Source organism: Amblyomma maculatum, chromosome 6 (assembly GCF_055883805.1).
Source record: "Amblyomma maculatum isolate TAMU_Amacu chromosome 6, ASM5588380v1, whole genome shotgun sequence".
NCBI classification, from domain to species: domain Eukaryota; kingdom Metazoa; phylum Arthropoda; class Arachnida; order Ixodida; family Ixodidae; genus Amblyomma; species Amblyomma maculatum.
The window spans coordinates 108,478,380-108,500,203 of record NC_139349.1 but is presented as its reverse complement, the minus strand read 5'-3'; the positions used below and the strand labels follow the sequence as shown (position 1 = coordinate 108,500,203).

Sequence of the window (21,824 nt, the reverse complement as noted above, 5' to 3'; positions counted from 1 at the left end):
GCTAACTGGATACATTACAAACACACCGCTACGGCAGAAAGCGCGAAAGGATCTTACGCGCCGGCTACGCAAGATCGCGGCCGAGGCAAATGAGAGAGGATTATTTCGGATTATCTCCGGCGTAATCGAGCCGGCGGCGAAAACATGTCAATGGCACCGTAAGTAGGCTGGGCGAGGTAAGAGCAGCAACCGCACGTAAGAGCTTAAAGCGGCAGTCAAGACTCGCACGCTCGACATGACCTAATCCTCATTACGGATCGTACCACTGTTTGGCGCCTACAGAAAGGAATGAGAGACACAACACAAGGTCTCGAAGCAAGGGCCAAAGGCCCTCGGCTCAGCCCGTGGCCCGAATGGATAAAAGCTACAGCGCCTGCTTCCTATCTAATAAAGCAGCCTGACCACGAGTGTGTCCAGAAGGAGAGGCGCACGTAGAGAGACTTGGCGCTAGCTAAGAGCTCAACGTTTATTCCGCAAACAGCGAAATTGAAGACTGCCTCTGTCGAGAGAGCACCGTGTCCTGATCAGGAAGAGACTACCGCTATCAAAACTGAAAACTAAAAAAAAAAAAAAAAGAAAAAGCGTTTCTACAAAAAGCATAAGCCACTACTCAAGGCAAGAGTGCAGAAAAGTCGGCGTTATTACCAGGCCAGCAGACCAGTGCGTCGGGGATACTGATTGAAGTAGCCAGAGGAAGGCCGCGGGGACCCCTGCCTGTCACTGCTATCAAATGGCACTTTCATTCAGGAAAAAAAAAAAGAATAAAATATAAAATACGGGTGGTGCAAACGCCGGCTGATGTTGAAAATAAAACGACCGATTCGACACCGATTTGTTGAGCGGCGGATGAAGCCGATATAATGCAAAATCCATGTTTAGCCTCCGTTCAGCTTTGCTTTGCCACAGTTAGCTATTTAGCGGGTGCTTTAGGCTTTTATTAGGATGGAGGTGGCCTAATTAAGGTCCTTCGCGCAACTTTGTTCGAGGAGGAGAAGACGACAGCTGGCAGCCTAGCACATCTAGAAGCCGCCACTCGGACGGCGCATCAGTCTAACGCAGTATAGAGTGACCGAAGCGCACGTACCTCTCTGCCTCAGCCTGAATTTGAAACCCACTGACGGGAGTTTTTTTTTTTTTTTTTTTTTTTTGTTTTTTAGAGTGGCAGCTTCAACGTGGTTAAAAGAAGAAAAAAACGCAAGCACGCCTGCAAGACGACTAAACACTGATTTACTGACCGGACTACATGTCGCAGTGACGTGTGGTCCGAGTTCCTCGAATGCAAGCATAGCCCAAAAGCAGACGGAGACACGGGGCTAAGCGCGTCCCAAGTTCCTAATGGTACGCGAACACCGCATGCTGCTACTCCAAAGGGAATTCTTGCGATTCGCACTTGAAAACTGCCGCAATGTAGCATCATCATCATCATCAGCCTGACTATACCCACTGCAGGGCGAAGGCCTCTCCCATATTTCTTCACTTAACCCGGTTCTGTGCTAGCTGCATCCACTTGACCCCTGCGAACGTCTTAACCTCATCCACCCACCTAACTTTCTGCCGCCCCCTGCTACGCTTTCCTTCCCTTGGAATCCAGTTTGTTACCCTAAGCGACCATCGGTTATCCTCTCTTCGCACTACATGTCCTGCCCATGTCCATTTCTTCTTCTTAATGTCCACTAGAATGTCGGTAACTTGAGTTATTTCTCTGACCCACTCTGCACGCTTCCTATCTCTTAATGTTACCCCTACCGTTTTTCGTTCCATAGCCCTCTGGGTTGTCCTCAACTTAAGTAGAACTCTCTTGGTTAGCCTCCACGTTTCAGCGCCATAGCAATACCCACCTAAACAGCGGCTAGCGTCTACATTAAGATGACACATAAAGGAGACGCACGAACGACACCGCTGAACAAAACTGGGAGGGGCGACCGAGACACCGCGCAATGCTTTAACAGTGTGGTCAGACGAATTCGTTCGTTTGAATATTGTCGGAGCAGGCCATGTGGCTACGTGGTGCGACAATCAAGTCCCGCGCTGGCCAAGGCACATCGATCATCAAGGCGCACTGTAGGCGTGCGGAGCACCACTACGCCATTTAACAACGGTGGAAAAATCGAACGACGATATTGGAAGTGCTGCATACCGCCCCGTAACAGCAGCGGCACGATAGCGTCCCAATCTGGAGTTTCACCGAGGAGTTTCTTTCCAACGAAAGTACTAGAAAAGCTGCGGTGTAGGACTACGGAGGCGTCTCAAAACAGTCATCATTTGCGAACACGATCCCTTCCACCGCCTTGTAGTGTTCGCCTGTGGGCGAAAACCCAGGCGGCCCCAGCTGGTTGAGAAAGGTTGAATGCGTCGCCACCTCTTCTGTGCTACTGGCACAGCGCAGGCGCGGTGCTCACGCACACACACCTAGGGGCAAAGGCTCGAGGTGGCGAAGAAAGCCGCTTAATGGGCGTCCGTCGTCGAGGAAGAGGAGACGCGTCATCCGCCCGTGGCCGAAGGGAGGTGACCGTCGGCGCGCGCGAGAGGATGACGAGGAGCCACAAGGCAGGCAGGCGTCCGCCGAGAAAAGCGTGAACGTGTGTGGGCATAGGCGCTGTCAAGGTCTTCCGGTGTGTCTGTCTGACGACCTGGCAGGGGCCGGAGGAGGCGCCGCGTCTAGCTACTACATGCACGGTGGTCTTGCCGGCGGCGGCCATGGCGGAGCGTATAGTAAACGAAGCCAGATGAAGAAGCCACTCGGTGATTGACGATCGACAATGGCAATCATCCCAAGAACTACGGCGGCCAACTGTCACAAGAACCTCAAACCTGGTGGCGGGTTTACAGAACGCGCCTCTGGAGACGGTGGGGACAATGGGGAGTGCGGGTCATCGGCACCGTTTCAGGTGTGACGGAGAGTGCGCCTCGAGGAAGATTTGTTTTTTTTTTTTTTTTTGACGCCCCCTCTCCCACTTTTCTTCCTCCTTTTTCTCACATTCCAAGGACCTAGAAAAAAAAAAAAAAACGTCGGGAAGTACTAGATAAGCCCGCGTCGCGTTGGCGCCATGCATCTTAGCAAGAGGATTGCACGGCATGCCTGACCCGGCTCCTAGATGCAGTCGTGAGGCAGGCCCCGCGGGTACTCGGGTACAACGCATTTCTGGAAGCTCCCGTCCTCGAGTACCTTGACGAAAAAAAAAAAAAGGCGTGCAAAGAAGAGTGCAGCTCGGTTGCCGAAACTTTAGCCAAGTGGCGACGGCAAATCAAGCTGTCCGCAGACGTGCCAGTCCGCTGCAGACACACGTGCAATAATACGCCACGCTTCCTCCGTCCTATAGAGGAACAAACGATATATATTCCCGAAAAAAAAAAAGTGCGGGAAAACAGCGAGACCGTAGCCTAAATTAAGGAGCTGTATAAAAAGCGGTTTCCGCAATATGCGCTGTGTGCTTACGGGGGTCTAAGTTCTGGCAGTCTTGAAGCCATAGGTAGCGTAAGAGGGTTCTAGCACAGCTTTCGCCCTCGCTCTGATCACGTTCTACGTGACGCTGGCGGTAACAAAGGACGTCCCACGTCCGCCGCTATGGCTGAGGGTGGCGCTGGTGAACACTCTCAAGGTTCGTATACAGACAACATAAATACCCAAGAAAGTAGCAGGGGGGACAGCGGCCGATGTAGCTCAGTTGGTAGAGCACCGGACGCGTTATTCGCTGGCAGTCTTGAAGCCATAGGTAGCGTAAGAGGGTTCTAGCACAGCTTTCGCCCTCGCTCTTGATCACGTTCTACGTGACGCTGGCGGTAACACAGGACGTTCTACGTCCGCCACTATGGTTGAGGGTGGCGCTGGTGAACACTCAAGGTTTGTATACGAACAACATTAATACTCGAGAAAGTAGCTGCTGCGGCCGATGTAGCTCAGTTGGAAGAGCACCGGACGCGATATTCGGAGGTCGTGGGTTCGGTTCCCACTATCGGCACGTTGTTTTTCCTTGTACTTTGTGTTTATTTATCTTTACCCTAAACAGAATAAATTACCAATTTATGTGATTACCAAAGTAAAAATTAAAAAAAAAAGACAAAGTACATTCCCCAATGCTTACCTTGGCCTCGCCGACTGTTCGCTTCTTTCCTTCTGTGGGATAGCAGTAACACGAAGACTAAGCAGGAGGCCGTAGAAATATAATTTAGCTATAATGAGCAGTCGGGGTCGATCTTCTCACCTACGACTGGCGCCTTTACCACGGTCCCGGCGTACCCATTGGAATGTGTGCATTAAAAACGAATGAAAGGTGCATTACTAAGGTCAGATGGTAAAGCGTTGCCTAGCTTAAAAGCCAGTGCGAAGAAATAAATTTTTTAAAATTCTCAATTTTCGAAAGAAGCATGCCAAAAACAACCTAACTTTTCCCGCTGATTATGGTCTCTCTGTACGGTCTGATAGGTGAGACTGCGCTCTATATTTAAGGTCACAATTACACTTCTCCTGGCTCATTTCTGTCACGAAAGGTCGTGCTTCATTCAAAGCAACAATTTTATAGGCTCTTTACAGTGAAACCATGGTCAAAACTGTCACGAAACGCAGATCGATCCATTCCAGAAAACGGATTTCTGCGCTCGTTACCTTTTCAAGAAAATTTATTCAGGCTTCAGCTAATATTTTTATTCACGCCGCGCCTGAAGAAGTCGCGAATTTGAACTGAGTCAAGCGGAAAAAGAGTTCCCAGCTCCTCGATTTCGAGGTTTGTACTGAGTCAAGCGGAAAATGAATTCCCAGCTCCTCGACTTCGAGGTTTGTTTCCGTTGTTACAGGGTTTACTGCTGACAATGCAGGGTTGTCGTAGTGAAAGACTCGGACAATTTCGACTACTGACCGTTCTTTAACGTTCACTGACATCGCATTGTATCCGTGCGCTTTGCGTTTGGCCCCACCCGTCAAAACGACTGGGTCCGAACCTGGGTCTGGGACCCCGCTAAGTTAGAACAAACCAATCAAGACTAACGGTCATCGGGACAACGAAAAAAAAAAAAAAAAAAAAACTACCCCGCATTCAAGGTCGCGGGTCTCCCAATCCCTCGCTCAAAGGTCTCCCAGGCCGAACGTGCGGTCTCACCAGGATAAATGACCCGACGGGAAATAGGAATCACCTCGACCGATCAGAGAGAATGCGATTGGCCAGCGAAAGGGCTACGCCGCGCGGTGCGACACGGGGAGAGAACGCAAGCGCGTGCTAAGGGGTGTGTGTGCACTAAGCTGCGTGGGCCGTTCAGAAATGCAAGCGGCAGCGATCAGCGCGGAAGGAGGGGAGGGGGAGTCACGCAAACGGGCCTCTCTCTCGGGGCGCCGCCGCCAGCGACGGTAGCGGCGGTGAGCAACCCCAAGGAGCGGCGCCGCCTCCTTTCGCAGCGCAGCACAGGCATCAAACGCGCGCAGAGGAAAGGAAAGGCACCCATAGCTGAGAGAGAGAAGAACGGAGCGAAGGGTGGAACAAGCGAAAACGAGCGAGAGCACGCCGCCAACCTCGTTTCCGCCTCGAAGCGGAGCCAAGGTACACACAACGCGGGGCAGGGCAGTCCTCGGGAGAAAGCAGGGAGGGAGAAGTGCGAGCGTAGGCCGCTGCAGGCACAGTGGTACCTGCGCGAAACGAGCCGAATCAAGCATACATAGAGGTAGTATAGAAAAAGGGAGAGAGATCAAAGCAGGTCGCAATGATCACACACGATACTACGGGCAGGAAATCGGCCGATACACCTCACATACCGCCCTTCCCCGCCCCTTGAAGCGCCTCAGTCTTTTTCCCCGAAAGGCAGGCATGAAAATATGAATCGCAGCGGTGAAGGACGCGGTGCCGAGCGACCGTCTTCCAGCGAGCGCAGCGCCGGATGAATGAATCTCGCTCGTAGTAGGTTGAGAGAAGGGGAGAGGCGCCCGGCCAAGGCCGAGCGCGCCGGCGCACTGTGTGACAGGCCGACGCGTTCGCGAGTGAAAAACGGGAGTATTTGCCCACCACCGCCACTGCTGCCGGCACACTTGCCATCCTTCCGCCGCAGTCGGTGCGAGAATCGGGTCAGAGAGTCGCCACCACCGGGACTTTGAAAAAAAAAAAAATAAATAAATAAAATAAACAAATAAATAAAATAAAAATAATCAAGAAAGTGCATGAAGGAAGCTGGTATCACCCTTCGATAAGCTGCACAGCCGTTACGTGCACATGAACCTCGAATGCATGGAAGCGGCTGTGGCTACTCCGGTTTGGTTTGATCTGTGAAGTTTGCGTTCCAAAGCGACCCGGGCTATGAGAGAAGCCGTAGTGGAGGGATCCGAAAATTTCGACCACCTGGGGTTCTTTAACGTGCACTGATATCGCACAGCACGCGGGCGCATTGCTTTTCGCCTCCATCGAAAAGCGGCCGCCGCGGCCGGGATTCGATCCCACATCCTTGAGCACAGTAGTCGAGCGCCCTAACCACTGCACCGCCGCGGCGGGCTACTCCGAACAGAGCCAAATAAAGCCAGTCGTTAACGGAGAGGTCGTAGGGAGTTTGAAACATCGTCCTATCGAGTCCTATATAGATCCAAAGAAGCGCCTCGGGAACAAAGCTGAAAGCGAAGGGAGCGATGCGATCTGGGTTAACGAACTCCAGTGAGCAACAAGGGCATACAAAATCTAGGAAGTCGCGGAACACCGGGGCCATTCAATGTGGCAAAGGCTAGCAGGTCTTACATCGGGTGTATCAGCCCACCATCCGTGGCATTATCAGCCAGAGAAATGAGCCTACTACGCAAGGCTCAAAGGCTCAGTGTACACACATGTGATTTGGAAGTGATTTTACCCTGAAAAGTACGTCTGGGTTTGACGTGTTTTTGGCGTTGCGCGTGTGCCCTGATTTGAGTACAGTATAAATTGATGTGCGTTTTCATATTAAAGACAGTTGTAAGTTCAGCGCCTTCGTTGTGTACCTTCGAGAAAAGCTCGAATGCCGCGCGCGAAAAGTGTAAACCAGATCGCTGGAATTCGATCCGACGACTTTATTCCTCTACGCCACGAAGCTCACATCTGTGTAGGCTTCCCCACCAAATAGAAGCTGCTTCCCAGTTTTCGTCACACCGATTCCTTTAGTGGAAAACGCAGAACCAGCCTGAAATGCCAAGCCTCTGCCAGTCTGAAGCACAATTTAAAATTTTTAGTAATACATACAGTGACATTTCATAGAGCAACAGAAAGCGCCTCACAAGGGGTTCAAGCATTCCCCTTTAGGTACACCCCCCCCCCCCTTTTTTTTTTCTTTCCCCTAGAAGCATCTTATTACAAATTCAGTCGATCTGAAAAAAAGTGAAGCTACGTGGGCACTAAAACTTTCTGAAACTCTGCAAAGATTCCTATTCTCCTAAGTTTACACCTCAAATTATTTGAAGAAAAAGCACTCTCTGCCACGTGGAACACAGGTGGTTTAGCGGGCGCAAATTAAAAGAGATATAAACTGTCATCGCAGTTACACGATCAGGTTCTCGAAGAAGTACACATATACCCCAGTTCCACACGATCCCGCCAGGCGAAGCTTCCGTTCGTGATTCCGCAGATAAAAGCCAGCCCGAAAGCGAGCAAACGTCAGCGCGAAGCAGCCTCTCAACTGGCACCCTCCTTTGAACCCCGTCGCTCTTCCGTTTTCATTTTTCCAAGAGTACTCTCCACAAGGCCCAAGTTCCGGGCAAACTGGAAAAGAAGCCGCACACACGACCTCCCCCCGCAAACCGCACGGCCGGCCGCAAGTCCGCGCACAGGGAACAACCTGCGGACAGGAAACGGGCCGCGGCCGGTGGATGTCCGGCCCGAGACAGTCACTGCGTGCACAGGCCCACCACTACGGTTCTTGCACGGCCGGCTGCGGGCGGACGTCCGCCTTGGGAAGGCGGGAGGCCAGTGGCCCAACCGCAACACATGTGGTAGTAGTGGCAGACTGTTCGACACTTCCACCGTTCGCGAGCACGCAGGATGGCACGAAACCACGTGTAGCAGGACCGCGCATAGAAGAACGCGCACACGGGAGTACAAAAAAAAAAAAAAAAAAAACTGTGGGGAGAGGGTGGGATTTACCAGAGCGTCCACTGAACAGGCACCACCGAACAGACTCCATTGAACAGACCGTTCTACAGCGGTCTGTCTCACTCGATACAAGTAACAGTGGCGCTCGACAAAAATACCGGCGTTATCTGCGTGAATCCTCGTGGACCGAACGCTCTGGCCTTCCAGAGGCACCTTCACTGCCGCCCACTCATAAAAGAGCACCCATTAGACCAAAATCGTAGAAGTAATCACTGAGAGCAACCGCTATCGCATGTTTCTTGCACACTTCGTTATCGCCCTTTCCGTCTTTTTTTTTTTTTTTTAACGACTCTTGAATGAATTCGTTTTTAAGAATTTCATTCAAATTCCTGTCCGCGAGATTCAGTCACGGTGGAAGCTGTCGACTATTCAGCACGGCGGAAGCTGTCGACTAGGAGACGCCGACACAAGAGTGACAGAATTGCAGGCCTGCTTAGAGCTCGCCGAGCTATCGCATAACACGCTGAATGGTAACTGAGAAAAGAGGAGACTGAGCGGCTCAAACCACACGGTCGGGCAACGTCTATCGGTGGCGTGATACAATTGATATAAAGTGATATAAAGTGGCGAGCACCAAACCCATACCATACTATCCCATACACCCGTCGTCGATGCAGCGGTCGAGACGCTCCACACGCCCAAAAAAGAAAGAAACGCCAGAAAGCTCGGATGATCAACGAGGCGTCGGCTCAGAGCGGAGCCGGGTTACCAATAAAGCTCTGTGAAAAATGGGAGACTACAACGCAGCAAATATAAAGTGGGGAGAGGCGAAAAAAAAAAAAAAAGAACAGTGACTTCATCCCGTGGTCCTCCTCACGCAAACACCCACGAAGAGCGCCGTCACGCGGTGAGGGCCTGCGCGCACACAGGAAGGCACTTTACATTCCAGTCGGCCTCTGTCACGCGATCGTGCAGTCCGCGACAAGCCGGAGCTGAACGGCTACAGCTAAAGCGTCGCTGTGCTCTTTGGTAGCGGGTGGTGAAGCCCATGTGCCCACCGACGTTATTCTCCCCCTCTCTCTCTGAAATGGCAGCCACGTCAGCGCTCTTCATTCCTCATCGCAAGGCGTCGTCAAATCCTCGCCCCACCTCACGGCACGGCACGCCACCAAAACGATTAGCTACAAGTACTCACCCCTCCTGCACACCCTACACACGACCAAACTTAGTGATAACGCGGGAGAATGCAAAGTATGGCGCAGTGTAGTTTGGTATGTCGTTGATGCGGATGACTTCACTGTGTTCTCGACCTGCTGCTGTCCACGCCACTTGACACGGCGTACCCGAATCTCCGATAAATGCCACAAAGGATCATGGTTTATGGTTTACAGCGTTTAACGTCCGCAAGAGACAGGTTGTGAGAGACGCCGTAGTGGAGGGCTCCGGAAATTTCAACCATCACCTGGAATTCTTTGACGTGCACTGACACAGCACAGCACGCGGACGCCTTGTTTTTCGCCAGCTGCCGTCCCGGCCGGGATTCCATCCCGTTTCCTTGGGATCGGGCTCCCCATTCATTCCAGAGCACACTGAAATCACCCGGCTCTTCAGAGAGTTTAAGCGGTATAAACCACGTGACACATGCGTCACTGTTGACGTCACAGACACGGTAAGCAAACAAAAGACGAGTGATTATGACAGTTGATACCCACACACACACACCGCCGGCCAATCATTGCACGGCCGTATTAGCCAGGGAAATACTCAAAGATCGAGGCTTAATCAGACATAAATCCCTTTCTGGTTTTTGTTTTTTTATTTACCTCGTGAAATATGACTTTGGTTTGGTTTTTGGGATTTAACGTCCCAAGGCGACTGAGGCTATGAGAGACGCTGTAGTGGAGGACTCCGGAAATTTCGACCACCTGGGGATCGTTAACGTGCGCTGACATCGCACAGCACACGGACGCCTCTTCGTTTCGCCTCCATCGAAACGCAGCCGCCGAGGTCGGGTTCGAACCCGGGTATTCAGAGCAGTGGTCGGGCGTCTTACCACTGCACCACCTCGGCGGGGTTGAAATATGGTTTTCGCATACAAAGACGCACTACAGCAAAAGCGAGGTTACATGTCGTCTCCGCGTCAACAGCCTCTCTAAAGCCTCCGCAGCGGGTCTCTACACAAGCTCAAACGCGAACTTAAAAAAAATATATATATAAAATAATAAATTAAACAAAAAACAGCCCCGCCGCAACGTAACACCTGTCACGACCGGCGAAAACGCACACTGCGCCAAATCCAAGGTAGCGAAGAAGCCTTGCTACCGCCTTGCCTTTTTCCTTGAACGCCAGCTACACAACTTGCGATGATCGAAATCACATACGCGGGGGGGGGGGTCGCTATCTTAAACACCCGGAGAATGAATGCAAAGTAACTTTTGATGAGCGCATCAAGATTTGGCCGTACGCCCACCACAGCCGGTGGGGGAGGTCTGTTTCACGCCATCGTCTTCCAAACGGCCACGCTATTCGTTTTCAAGGTTCGCTAAAGACGCCTCGCGACCTCAGCCGAAGTGCCGCCGCCGCGATAAGGCCGACGATAGACCTCAATAAAGCTGGGACACGAAACGCTCACGGCGCGAGCAAGCACGGCGGCTTCTTCGGATGCCGCTCTTCGCGAGTTCATCCGCCCTGTTCGTTCATCAAGGCCACGACACCTTCACTCAATTTTCGGTTCCTTCCTTCTTCCCCTTGGCACAGCAGCCGCGCCTTGTGTCACTCAAAAAGGGGGTGATCGAAAAGGCGCACGCACCACGGCTTGCCGCACACCCAAGAGGTACAGACGGGCCGACGGTGGCAATTAAAAGGGGACTCCCCGCGCGTGCCGTAGGAGGAGACGATGTGCTCACGCGCATCACACAGAGATCAAGGGCAGTCGATCGAATCCGCGGGAGGTGCGCGAACCCTTGACCTCCGCGCCGAGGTCGGTCCCTGGGGCCCTGCCGCCGGTGGGGGGGTGTAGGGACACCCCAGGGGCGCCGATGGGCGAGCAGCAGCTGCCGTGTCGGATCGCGGCATGACCAGCTGTTCGGCCGATGAGGAGGGGGTGCAAGAGGGCGTCCGTATAATCTACAAGGCCGCTGGCGTATACGCGCGCTGCAACAACCGGTCGACAGGCGCGACCACACCGGCTTTCGACGACGCGAGGGTGGCCTGCCGTGGCAGCCGCCGACATTGGTGCGTGCGCGTGTGGTTCCCTGCCCCGTGGGTGGCGTTGCTCCAAAAACAGAAAGCGACGACCCTCGAACTTTCAAAAAGCCCCACGACTCCGGAAGTAATAACTCCGATTAAATTATTAATTCCCGGAGTAGTTATAACGAAGCGCGGATGTTGCTTGCATGATAAAGGCAGGCTTGACATTCACTCGTTGGAATAAGTGTGTGTTGAATATGACAGTCTCGCAGCACCATTCACTCGTCTCCTCCATGAAAAATGGCGTTAGTCAACAGATCACCGCTCGCAACAAAACACCAAAACAATGAACCTCAATGATAACACTCAAACAATTGCCAGAAGGCTTTCAAACCACAAGAGTCTCTTGAGTGGATCCAGTGGGCAGGGTCGAATACAGAATCATGGAACACTCGATATGTGCTGAATTGTGTGCTACCATAGTGGTTGCTTCTTTTCTTCTCGAACAAGTCACCATGGAGCGCAGTAAAGAGGCCCGTATCTGCTATGCTACTCGACTACAGGTCTATCTGCACCACTTTCATGACCTTCATGACTAAGAAAAAAATGACTCCATAGGTAACTCTTTGGTCAGTTCCAGCTTTATGCACTGAATGTGCTGCTTCATTCCACACAACTATGCGGTAAAGTGCAGTGTATCCACCCGCTGTCAATAGCACTTAAGCCGATCTACCTGCAATGGGAGCAGGTTTCAAAAGGAAAAAAAAAGGGGGGAGACTTTATTCGGTACCTGGCCATGGAAGCAAAGGTTGCAGCACACACAGCCACCAATGCTGCACCAGCAATGGACTGATTGTGCACACACGTGACACCACCAAGTCGGTGGATGCGAAGGGCAAAACGCGTGCCCCGGAATCGCCGCACCATATCAAAGTAGTGCCTAGTAACGTAAGACCGTTTAGTTCTGTGTAGAGATAGTGGCTGTTCATGACCACTCAAGACTGCTGTATCTTGAACGGACATAGCCTCAACGTCTGTATCATGCCATAGCCGTCCAGAAACCTTTACGTGCCCAGTGAGACTGCCACGCAAAGTACAAGCAAAGCGCAAGCTGTACACTTCCACAGTCAGCTAGCGCAGACAGAGAGCAAGAGGGGAGAGCCAGACAGAAATCATGCGATTCCATGCATCACTCACCCAGTGGACGTCCAAATCATCTGGCTCTATGACCTGCCCGCAAAACAAACGTCACAAAGTGGTCAAACACCCACATTTGCGCCACTGAAGAAGCAAGGGAATGCTTCCAAAACGCTTCGCAGAGCGGCTTATGAGACAGACTGCGATCGATTTTCACTTTTCAGCTGTGTGTCCTGTCTGCCCGGATTAACCTGTGGAAAATTAGTGAAGCGTAGTGACTGCCTGCAGAGTGAGACGGTAGCATTAATAAAACAAAGTGCAAAGTGGAGCGAGCCAGAAAAGTTGCGCCTATGTGCAGGGCCTTGAAAGCAACACCTAAAAGGCACAAAGGAGGAGCTAGCTGCCCCTGCATAGCAAGACACCTAAAATTACAATACAATGCAGCTGGCCCCGCTAGTGTGATTGAAAATGTGAGCTGTGGCACTAATACTGCTTCTGTCAAGGATGTCTGCAATTAGAGATACCTCTTTGCATCAAGATAAGACTAAAAATTCCTTAAGAACAATAATTTCCTTTTCTTTATTTTCTTTTATTTTTATTTTTTTAGGTGGGAAGGGACAACATGGTGTAAGAGCCATGGGTCCTGTCATATGATTGTTTTTGCCGCAACACTTCATAAAAAAAAAAAAGAAGCTCAAAGTAATAGCACATACAGCAATCGAAAGCACACACCCCAACACTTTGCAATTTATCAACACACATGGCATCATTTTAACAAAGACCACAAGAGCTATTACAAGGCAAAAAAAAAAAAAAAAAAAAAACTTCATTTCTTTACTCCTTACTCCTTCAAGTTTAAATTTTACCAATGGCCCAAACTTTTCTCTTTTGCAAGTAAGAAATGCAAGTGCGAGCTCTCAAGCTAAAGAGAACTACTGATTGTGCGCCACTTGCAAGAAAAAAAGAACTATACAAAACTATACTTTCAGTACAAATAAATAATTCAGGATTACCAATATTAGACACTCTTGGATAATGAGCAAAATGAACTGGTTGCTAAACATAACTGAACTTACGTAGTAACAGTGCAACCAAAATTAAAATGCTAAGATGTGAAGCATGCTGAATGAAAAAAAAAAAAAAAAAAATCTGCACATGAATCTAACTACTGGCCAGCAACATGACCTCCATGCAGAAACCTATAATGGCAATGAAAGAGAACGCATGTATACGAGATGCTTGCCAAGCTTGTTTCAACGTGGTATCCCTGGAGGTGGACATGCTTATACAAAAGGGGCATTTTTTAAATCTACACCAGCTACACCAGTGCAGTGAAAATCCATTGCAGGTAGAGGAGATTTCCTACACTGGTGTAGCTGGTGCAGGTTAAACAAATGGCCCTAAAGTCTTTGTGATAACCAAGTTCGTGTTACCGCTGCATAGATATGTCTCTCATCAGCTAGCAATTCATGCTCAAGTCATGTTTGATCAAAAAGAAAGTGATGTACCACTAATGATAGGCCTAATTCTTTCTAGAAGACAGTACCATGATTTTCAACAGCTTGCTCAGAGCACCTAAGTAAGCAATGTCTACTTTCAACCATCATACATATATCAACAAGAAACAAAAAAGCAACATGTTGCAAGCAAACTTAGGCTACATATATAACTAGTATTCCATGCAATGACCAAAGTATGTTCCTATAGGATGCTAAAGCTCAACTTGTTACGAATGTTGCATCTCTTCTTTTGAAGACAAAAATGTTCACTGTTTCACCTTCCAAAAAAGTCAACGCAAGCAATGAGGGCACAACAAGGAACACACTGTGGAAAGTTCTGTGAGAGAACTAAAATACAGTATTCGAGGACATGATGCTTATCAACAAGAATAGCCTCAGGTAAAAAAAAAAAAAAAAGGCTTTCTACAAATTGACCCCTTTAGCTATAAACCACACAAATAAGTGAAGGCTGCTGAAGCCGGAAAGCTCATTTGGAATATCAATTTGCTCTAAATTTAGAGAAGAAAACTTCCAAACAGTAAGCCAAAGCAGAATGAGTATCTTGCAACACAGGAAATGGCTAGGTATATGCTAAATGATAATAAAGATATACGTGGAAACCAACTTCTGAACAGTAAATAATGAGTTAACAAACACAGGCCAGGAACCTCTTCAAGCTGCTGTTAAAGCCTACAGCCATTCACTCGACTGAATGGCCAATCCACAACACTTTTATATTATCACACTAATGTTGAATTCCAATGACAGATCGCAAGCGCTTGGTCGGGTCACAAACGAAGCACATCACTCCGGCATAGATCCCTTCTTCCATATTCGCCACTGGAATGCATTCGCTCCAGCGGGAGCATGCTCGCTGGTGGACGTAAGCCAATCAGCGCACACACTGGTTTCCGTGGATCCGCCGTCGCCTTCACTTGCGAGCACATCTTTGCAGCTGATGGCAAAACAAGTGTATTTAATGGCATGAATCTTTACATTTCTGATAAAGCATAATCAAACCTTGGATTGACACTAACAGATATGTTTGAAGTGGCAGAGGTGCCGTTTGAAAAAAGTGCCGATGCCGAGCGTAGCGCGACGGCATCTCAAGCGAAGGGAACGAAAGATTTTCCTACCTGCAGTAATTCAGGGGCTGGCCCGTTGTAATATAAAAAACGTAAAGAATGTTCAGGAACACTGTTCTTGCGTCGGTTGGGATTCGAAACCATTGACGTGATCCGAATGTGAAAAAAAATTTGCTTCGAATGTCGAAGTTGTCATGGTTGGCTGCAGGGTTTTGTCGTCTTGAAGTGTGCAGGAACAATGTTGAGAATCATGCATACAGCCCACGTGACGTGCTTTGTAAGGTTAACATAAAATAAAACCTTACTGCAGATAAGTTATTCTGTCCTATGCTGTAGCAGCTTCTTTTGTGAACGGTAGTCACGTCGCTGCAACGGCTGCCCACACCGATAGGTCTGATGCCGGTGCTTGCCGGTGGCATCCGCTCCTTGCTCGATTTCGATGTAGCCCGTCGCACAAGATTTTTCACCGCGAGGACTCCTTAGAGGTCGGCAAGCTGGCGCAGCTTTCATGTCATCCACAGCTGCTCGGTCCACCGTGCAGCAACGAGGAGGCGAGGATGTGCTGGTCGTGGCAGGGAGCAGAAGCGGAAACACGAGACGTGGCATACGCACTTCCGGCCAAATCCCCCGACTTCGATGGAGCAAATATCTTTGCTCCGCGGAGCAATCCGGGACCCACAACTGATCCCAATCTGCCATTGGAACAGACCGCTGTCGATCCCATTCTGCCATTGGAATACAACTGCCCCAAACGGAGCAGAAAAACTTGATCCGGATCTGCCATTGGAATTCAACATAAGTGACTCAGTTGCAAAGCTTCTGGTTTAGATAGGCATGTCAATATAATATCACAAGTGACAAGACCACATCCAAAGCAGTATACATGTAAACCAGACCTGAAAGCACCCCCATGTAGAGTTTGAGACCCTCTTAGTACCAATGACAATCAGGGTAGTAGTATATAAGCAGGTTTTCTTTCCTTGTACCTTCTTTCCTGTTTGCTATGAGAAGATGGCATTTTAAGACCCTCCCTCCTCAGCTGCCCAGACTTGGGCGTGGAGTTCCTTTTTGCCCCATGCAAGAGTGATTGTACATGAGATCCCAAATAGGTGAGACAGTGTGTGTGGTGGTAGCAAATGTAACCCTTTAAAGCTGCATCTGTACACTACAGTGTGGACTCAACTTGGCCTGGAATGACACATTACCATGTTCCAATGAAAAAGAGGCTAATTTGACTCAATGGAGCTTTTACAAGGCAGATAAAGTAAAAAAAAAATAGAGAGAGAGAACAAATTAGATTCCCACACTTCAGTCTTGAGATTGCAACTTTGAACTACGCGGCAAGAAAGAACATTCCGAATCCAGCTTTCTGAGCAGTACGTATGTTTTTGGCTTTTGGACAAACATGAACATTGTTATATAAAAACAATGCAATTACTGCCAGGAACTCGGAAGTTGTCCTCAGTGTTTTTGACGCAGCTAAAACAACAATTTCATCCATGACTCGTATGATTCCTAGTGACAAAAAGTCTATGCTCAAACTTATGCCCTTGTTCAGGCCAATGCAATAATGGCTAGCCACCATTGCCTCAAACTGACACGTAAAGATAAACATGCCTCATGCTGCTCTGCATCCAGGACAAGCCAAATCCAGCAGTAAAGCCAAACATATTTTTGCAGTCTGTTAACAGTATTGCATTGAATAGATACTTTCGTACATGAACGCATGCTAGAACCCCTTCAGCAGAAAAAAATATATATACGTTTGTGCTTTTTGCCGCATATAAAATGGGAAATAAATCAGAGGTTACTTACGTCTCTTTTCCTTTTGTTCGCTATACCTGCAAATGTACAAAAGAACCATAAACGTGAGAAAATGCTCAGCATCAAGCTTGGTGTTAAAACTAGAGAACAATACTTACGATTACTACAAGAATCAAGCTAGAATAAAGGAGGAAAAATATGTTGGAACAAATCTTCATCCCTTCCCTACTTCTTTGTACAGCCATTCTCTGCCTTGTGTTCTTTATTGGGTTTCACGCTTTTAATCCTATGGCTGTTGAAAAGCACGCAATAAAGAAGATGGTATGATAGAAAAATTAGCGAGTTCTGAGCAGCTAGCTTTTCAGTAAAAGCAACTGCACTCAGTGACTGGCTATTAGTTAATTATTCGTGCAACTTAAGGAAAAAAAAAAAGGCAAAGCTATGGCATTTGTTTCAAATTACCTAAAGAGCAGCAGAGTTTGTATCATGATAGTAATAAGTGTTTTGAGTATGGGCCTGTTAAGGTCCAAGTTAACCTTTTCCTAAAAAAAAAAAAAAACACAAAAAAAAAAGAAAAAAAGACATACGACTTTCCAAAGTTTGCGAGCAATTTATGCGAGAGATTATAAATACGACCTATATGTGGGGGCGAAACTAGTTTCGGCCTGACTGCAGGCAGTACTATGTGCGTTTACGTATAAATGTCTGACTTGTCCGACATGGCATGAAAGCAGGCTGCTTAAAGAACAGGAGTGCATCTAAAGACGTGCCCAATTTTTTTTTTTCTTTTCATATAACAAAAACATTTTGCAGATGAATTGTGGGCATTCAACGTGCCTCAAATTCAGTCCAATCCTAACCCCCATGACCAGTCACACGCTCTCAGAGCATCTTTGCACATTTTTTTTTTTTTCATGCCTAGTCGACAATTCTGCGCTTTGCTCCATTGATGTCGAATCGCTGACTGTCGGTGATGTGCGTGGTTAGAGTGCCCAACAAATGCCAACATGTCGCCACAACCTCGGCAACGATACAATGCGGCTTTCCAGCAGCAAGTCATCCTCTACATAGAATCAATGTCGCAGCAGGCTGGAAGTTTGACCTGTCGGAAACGTGCATGTGGGAGTGGAGAACCAAAGAAGTAAGATTTTTGTAAACGCTGCTGCACGCCGTTCCTTTCATGGACCAAAGTCTGGACGATACCCTGCCGTTGAAGGCGCAGTTTCAGACTGACTGAGTTCACAACCAAAGAAGCAAGAGCCTGAGTGTTTGCTACAGTGACATTGAAGCTAAGGCAAGCCTTTGAATGATTCGGTCTTCTGAAAAACTTACTGGCGAGCTATGGCTGCAGCACGATTTAGTGTTGGCCTATATTCGGAGTCAAACTTTTTTTACTTAAGGAAGTTTCGCTAGCTCGAGGGTCAACTTATAACCAGAAATAAAGTAAACACTGGATAAACCACAAATATCAGTTATTGAACACTATGCCTGTTTATCCAGTTTATCACACCGGTTGCAAGTTATGCTGAGCAGCAAGCAGAAAAATATTGCCAAACATGTGCACAGTTTTTAAAGGAAGCTGCAGCTATAAAAAGAGAACTGAAACATGACAATGTCTCTAGCTCAAAGGAGTGTTAACGACAATAAGAAAACTATTATATATTGCAGCAGCTCTATCCTTCACACTTCTCTCTGCATGCTAGGTACAGTTTTGTAAGAGAACATGACACAACAAGACAGCCTTCACAATTGTGCGTGAATTAGCCTACGAGCTCCACTGCTGCAAAAAAAAAAAAAAAAGCTTTCCTTCATTCTCATGCATTGTGCACATGCTTCAGACATATTACATGCATTACCTGCCGCATCAGCAAAATGAATGGCTGAGAAATTTGCTTCTGAACAGTGAGCACAAAGCTCCCGAATTATTTCAGACTCAATTTTGGTGCACACAAAATATGGAAACACCTATGCTACGCACTGTAAGTAAGACACAGCCGGCCAAAATTATAGTGATGCCCTAAGCAAGATTCAATATGTTAGGCCACACATACAATGCAATTCCAGACATTATCCTCCACACAAACTACCCAAGGCAGTGACAAACGAGCAAACAAATATGGTTCACCTCCTATTACAACATGCCCACCTACTTGAAGATGCATGCACAGCTTTTCATATACCGGTAGCAGCAAAACGAAAGGAAACTCTCAAGTTTGAAAAATATCAATTCTGTTACTTCTGCAACAAAGTCAATAATTTTATTTGGTTATCACTTATAGAAAAGAACCTAGTTTAGAAGAAAAGAGTGCATGCAGCTCATGCTTGGCGAGTAATTATGGGTCAAGTGTTCACATTAAGCTAACCTTTCATTATTGCTACCATGTGTGCAATTCTGCGCAACTTTTGCTGCACATAATTTGTGCTCTTAAAACATTTGGTGAAAACGGTTAAGGGGCTATGAGTCATACACGCGAGGCAAGTGGGTCATCAAGTTAAAAACCCTGTTTAAGGAGAATTCTGTTATACCTACACAGATAATCTTCCCAATTATTTTGACACCAGTGGACAGCAACAGGTTTTTCTTGGGTGCAACAGGCTCAAATTAAAAAAAAAAAAAGCACACATCACCTCTGCTTGTGTCAGGTGGTAGTAACCGCTGTTGTGCTGCATTGCCATATTGGAAGTAGGCAGGGTCATTCGATGCTATCGGTTCTGCACCAGGAAAGTTGCCCAGACCGTCCTGCATTGAAAAATACGGAAGCATGTGGATGGATGAGCCAGAAAAACTAACAGTTTTAGATCAGCGCAGAGGAACTGGTAATAAGAAGAGTCATGAATTTTTCCTCAAATGTAAGGTATCCATGGGAGATCATAAAAAAAAAAAAAAAAAAAAAAAAACTATCGACAAGCCACTCTTAAAAAACGCTCAAGAGCTGATATGACTGTGTATGCATAAATACCCTGAGTAGGACAGAAACTACAGCAACAGACCTAGTTTTGCACTGCAAACAGCAAGGCATGAGGTGAATGCACTTCAAAACATCTACTAAAATATCACTCGAGACAAAATACTTCAAGAAACAAAGTTGACATGAACTAATGTATCTCAGTAAAATGACATGTGGCCGCAATAATCTGTCGACACATGTGCATGATGCTCAGAGGAGAGAAGCACGACAATAACTGCAACACATCTGCAACACATTAGAGGCCTATATTCAGGTGTCACTTTCTTCGTCTGCTCAGACTTCATCAATCACCGCCTGCACTTAAAAAAGGCTTTGCCATTTTAATGAGTCTGTCCCATCTCTATTGGCACAATGTGAAACAGAATGTAAAACAGTTTTCTTCCCTCTTCACACATGATAACTAATACCCCAGATAATCTGATGTCACGCCACAATGGCAACGGAAAAAAGCAACAACATTCTTAACTATACTTGAACTGATATAATCTAAAATTTCAGGAAGCATAGATCTGGCTTCAAGAATTCGAATAATAGAAAAGCTGTTGGCTGCACTAATTTTACCGAGTTGTGAGTATACGTGTTAATGGTTCACTAAGAGCATTTCTAAAAAATCAAGGCAAGCACGATCATGTCCATAATTAGCTGCAGTGTTTTTCTTTTGAAACCAACGGCGCCGTTAAACGGACTGCACCGCTCACGAGCACGGCGTTTGAGGCTTGCTCTAAACCACTGCAAAGACTGCAAAAACAAGAAAACACTCACCGGTTGTAGCGCATCTTCCCCTTGTGTGGCGTAAGGCATTCCATAAGGCATTTCTCGACTTTTTTCTGAAAAGGCAATTGCGGAACGGTTTCGATCGCGCACTGGTAACGGCCAGATATGCGTCTGTGCACGATGGTGCAAATCCGAAGCTAATCGAAACTACACACAGTGATGAGGCACGTTAGTGAGTGATCTGCTTTTTATCCACGCACTAAGATTTACGCTCCGACCGCAAAGCACGTACTCTCGTGAAAACGCATGCATCACAGCTAGCACGAGGCGTTCTTGTAGGACAGCACGAGAAATAGTCGAAAGGCGCTGCGGACAATTGACAGAGGATACCGCCCACTCTTTATGTGCGATTCTACTACTCTGACAAACAGACTCGTACCGTAGCAAATAGCCGCAAGCGTACTGTTGCGGTCAAAGCCGAACGCTAGAAAGTGAAGTCTACTGACTGTCAAGTGTAAACAACAAAACAGCCTGCACCAAACATGCCATGCACGCGCGCAAAAAAATACACCAAAACAAACCACCCAAGTCTGTACCAGACAACCAAAAGCATTTTCCACCACTCGCCTAGTTAATGTGCACCGATCAAAAAGCTCCCCGCCAAATTAAAAAAAAAAAAAAAAAAAAAAGTGTTTCGCTATCCACTGTCCCCTCCAAGCGGTGTTGGAGTTCCCGACACGAACAGCCGACCTGCCCGAGTCTCCACAGAGACAACGTCACCAGATGACTCGCTCTCTGGCTGATGCCCGCTTTCTTAGTCAGAAACCTACCTAATGCACCGATTCGCGATGGTTTTCTGCGTCAATTAACAGGTTTTCCTTCGCTAATACGTTCGTTAAGCCTCACTGGTGATGCTTTTGTCCGCAGAGAGCGTCTTCCTAGCAGGCACCGTTCCCGCAGATCTACAGCGCGTTACGCCAATCCACTAAGCATGCCACAGAAATATGAAACATTCGGCCACTCACCGGGCTGTTTATTCGCTATCTTATTGAAACAATTTTGAAACACTTCATACAAATGCATTGGCTCATCGTCGTTTGTCGCCATGATAACACCAACATTGACACTCTCGACCTAAACAAGTGCGAGAACCGTAGCGTAGTAGAGGTCGCTGCTGATGGAGAAACGTTCAAAATGGCGTCAAAAGATTTTCTTTCTTTTTTATTTATTACCTGGTTTATCGGTTCAAGAAGCGTTTATTCATATCTTTTAAAACAATATTGTTATGCAAAATAAATTTTTTATTATATTTCAAATGAGCTATTTATATTTCAACAAAATAAAACATACAACAAATCTTGACATTTTTTTTACACTACATAACAATCCTAAATTATTTCAACAACATGTAAAGTATTTGTAATCAGTTATTTGTTATTAATA

At 47.5% G+C, this 21,824-nt stretch overlaps 1 protein-coding gene across 2 annotated transcripts in view; it reads right to left on the bottom strand.

Moving 5' to 3' along the window:
• da (transcription factor daughterless) overlaps window positions 1-21,560 on the bottom strand; it is a 127,492-nt gene extending 105,932 nt beyond the window's left edge. For both annotated transcript variants that reach the window (XM_084607250.1, XM_084607251.1), the window contains exons 1-5: window positions 21,407-21,560; window positions 20,430-20,494; window positions 19,327-19,438; window positions 16,750-16,775; window positions 12,411-12,443 (exon numbers count right to left, since the gene is read on the bottom strand). In XM_084607250.1, the coding sequence (XP_084463376.1) occupies window positions 12,411-12,443; window positions 16,750-16,775; window positions 19,327-19,438; window positions 20,430-20,494; window positions 21,407-21,488 (318 nt within the window). In that variant the 5' untranslated portion in view covers window positions 21,489-21,560. The remainder of the gene's footprint in view (window positions 1-12,410; window positions 12,444-16,749; window positions 16,776-19,326; window positions 19,439-20,429; window positions 20,495-21,406) is intronic.
• Between the last annotated feature and the right edge of the window lie 264 nt (window positions 21,561-21,824).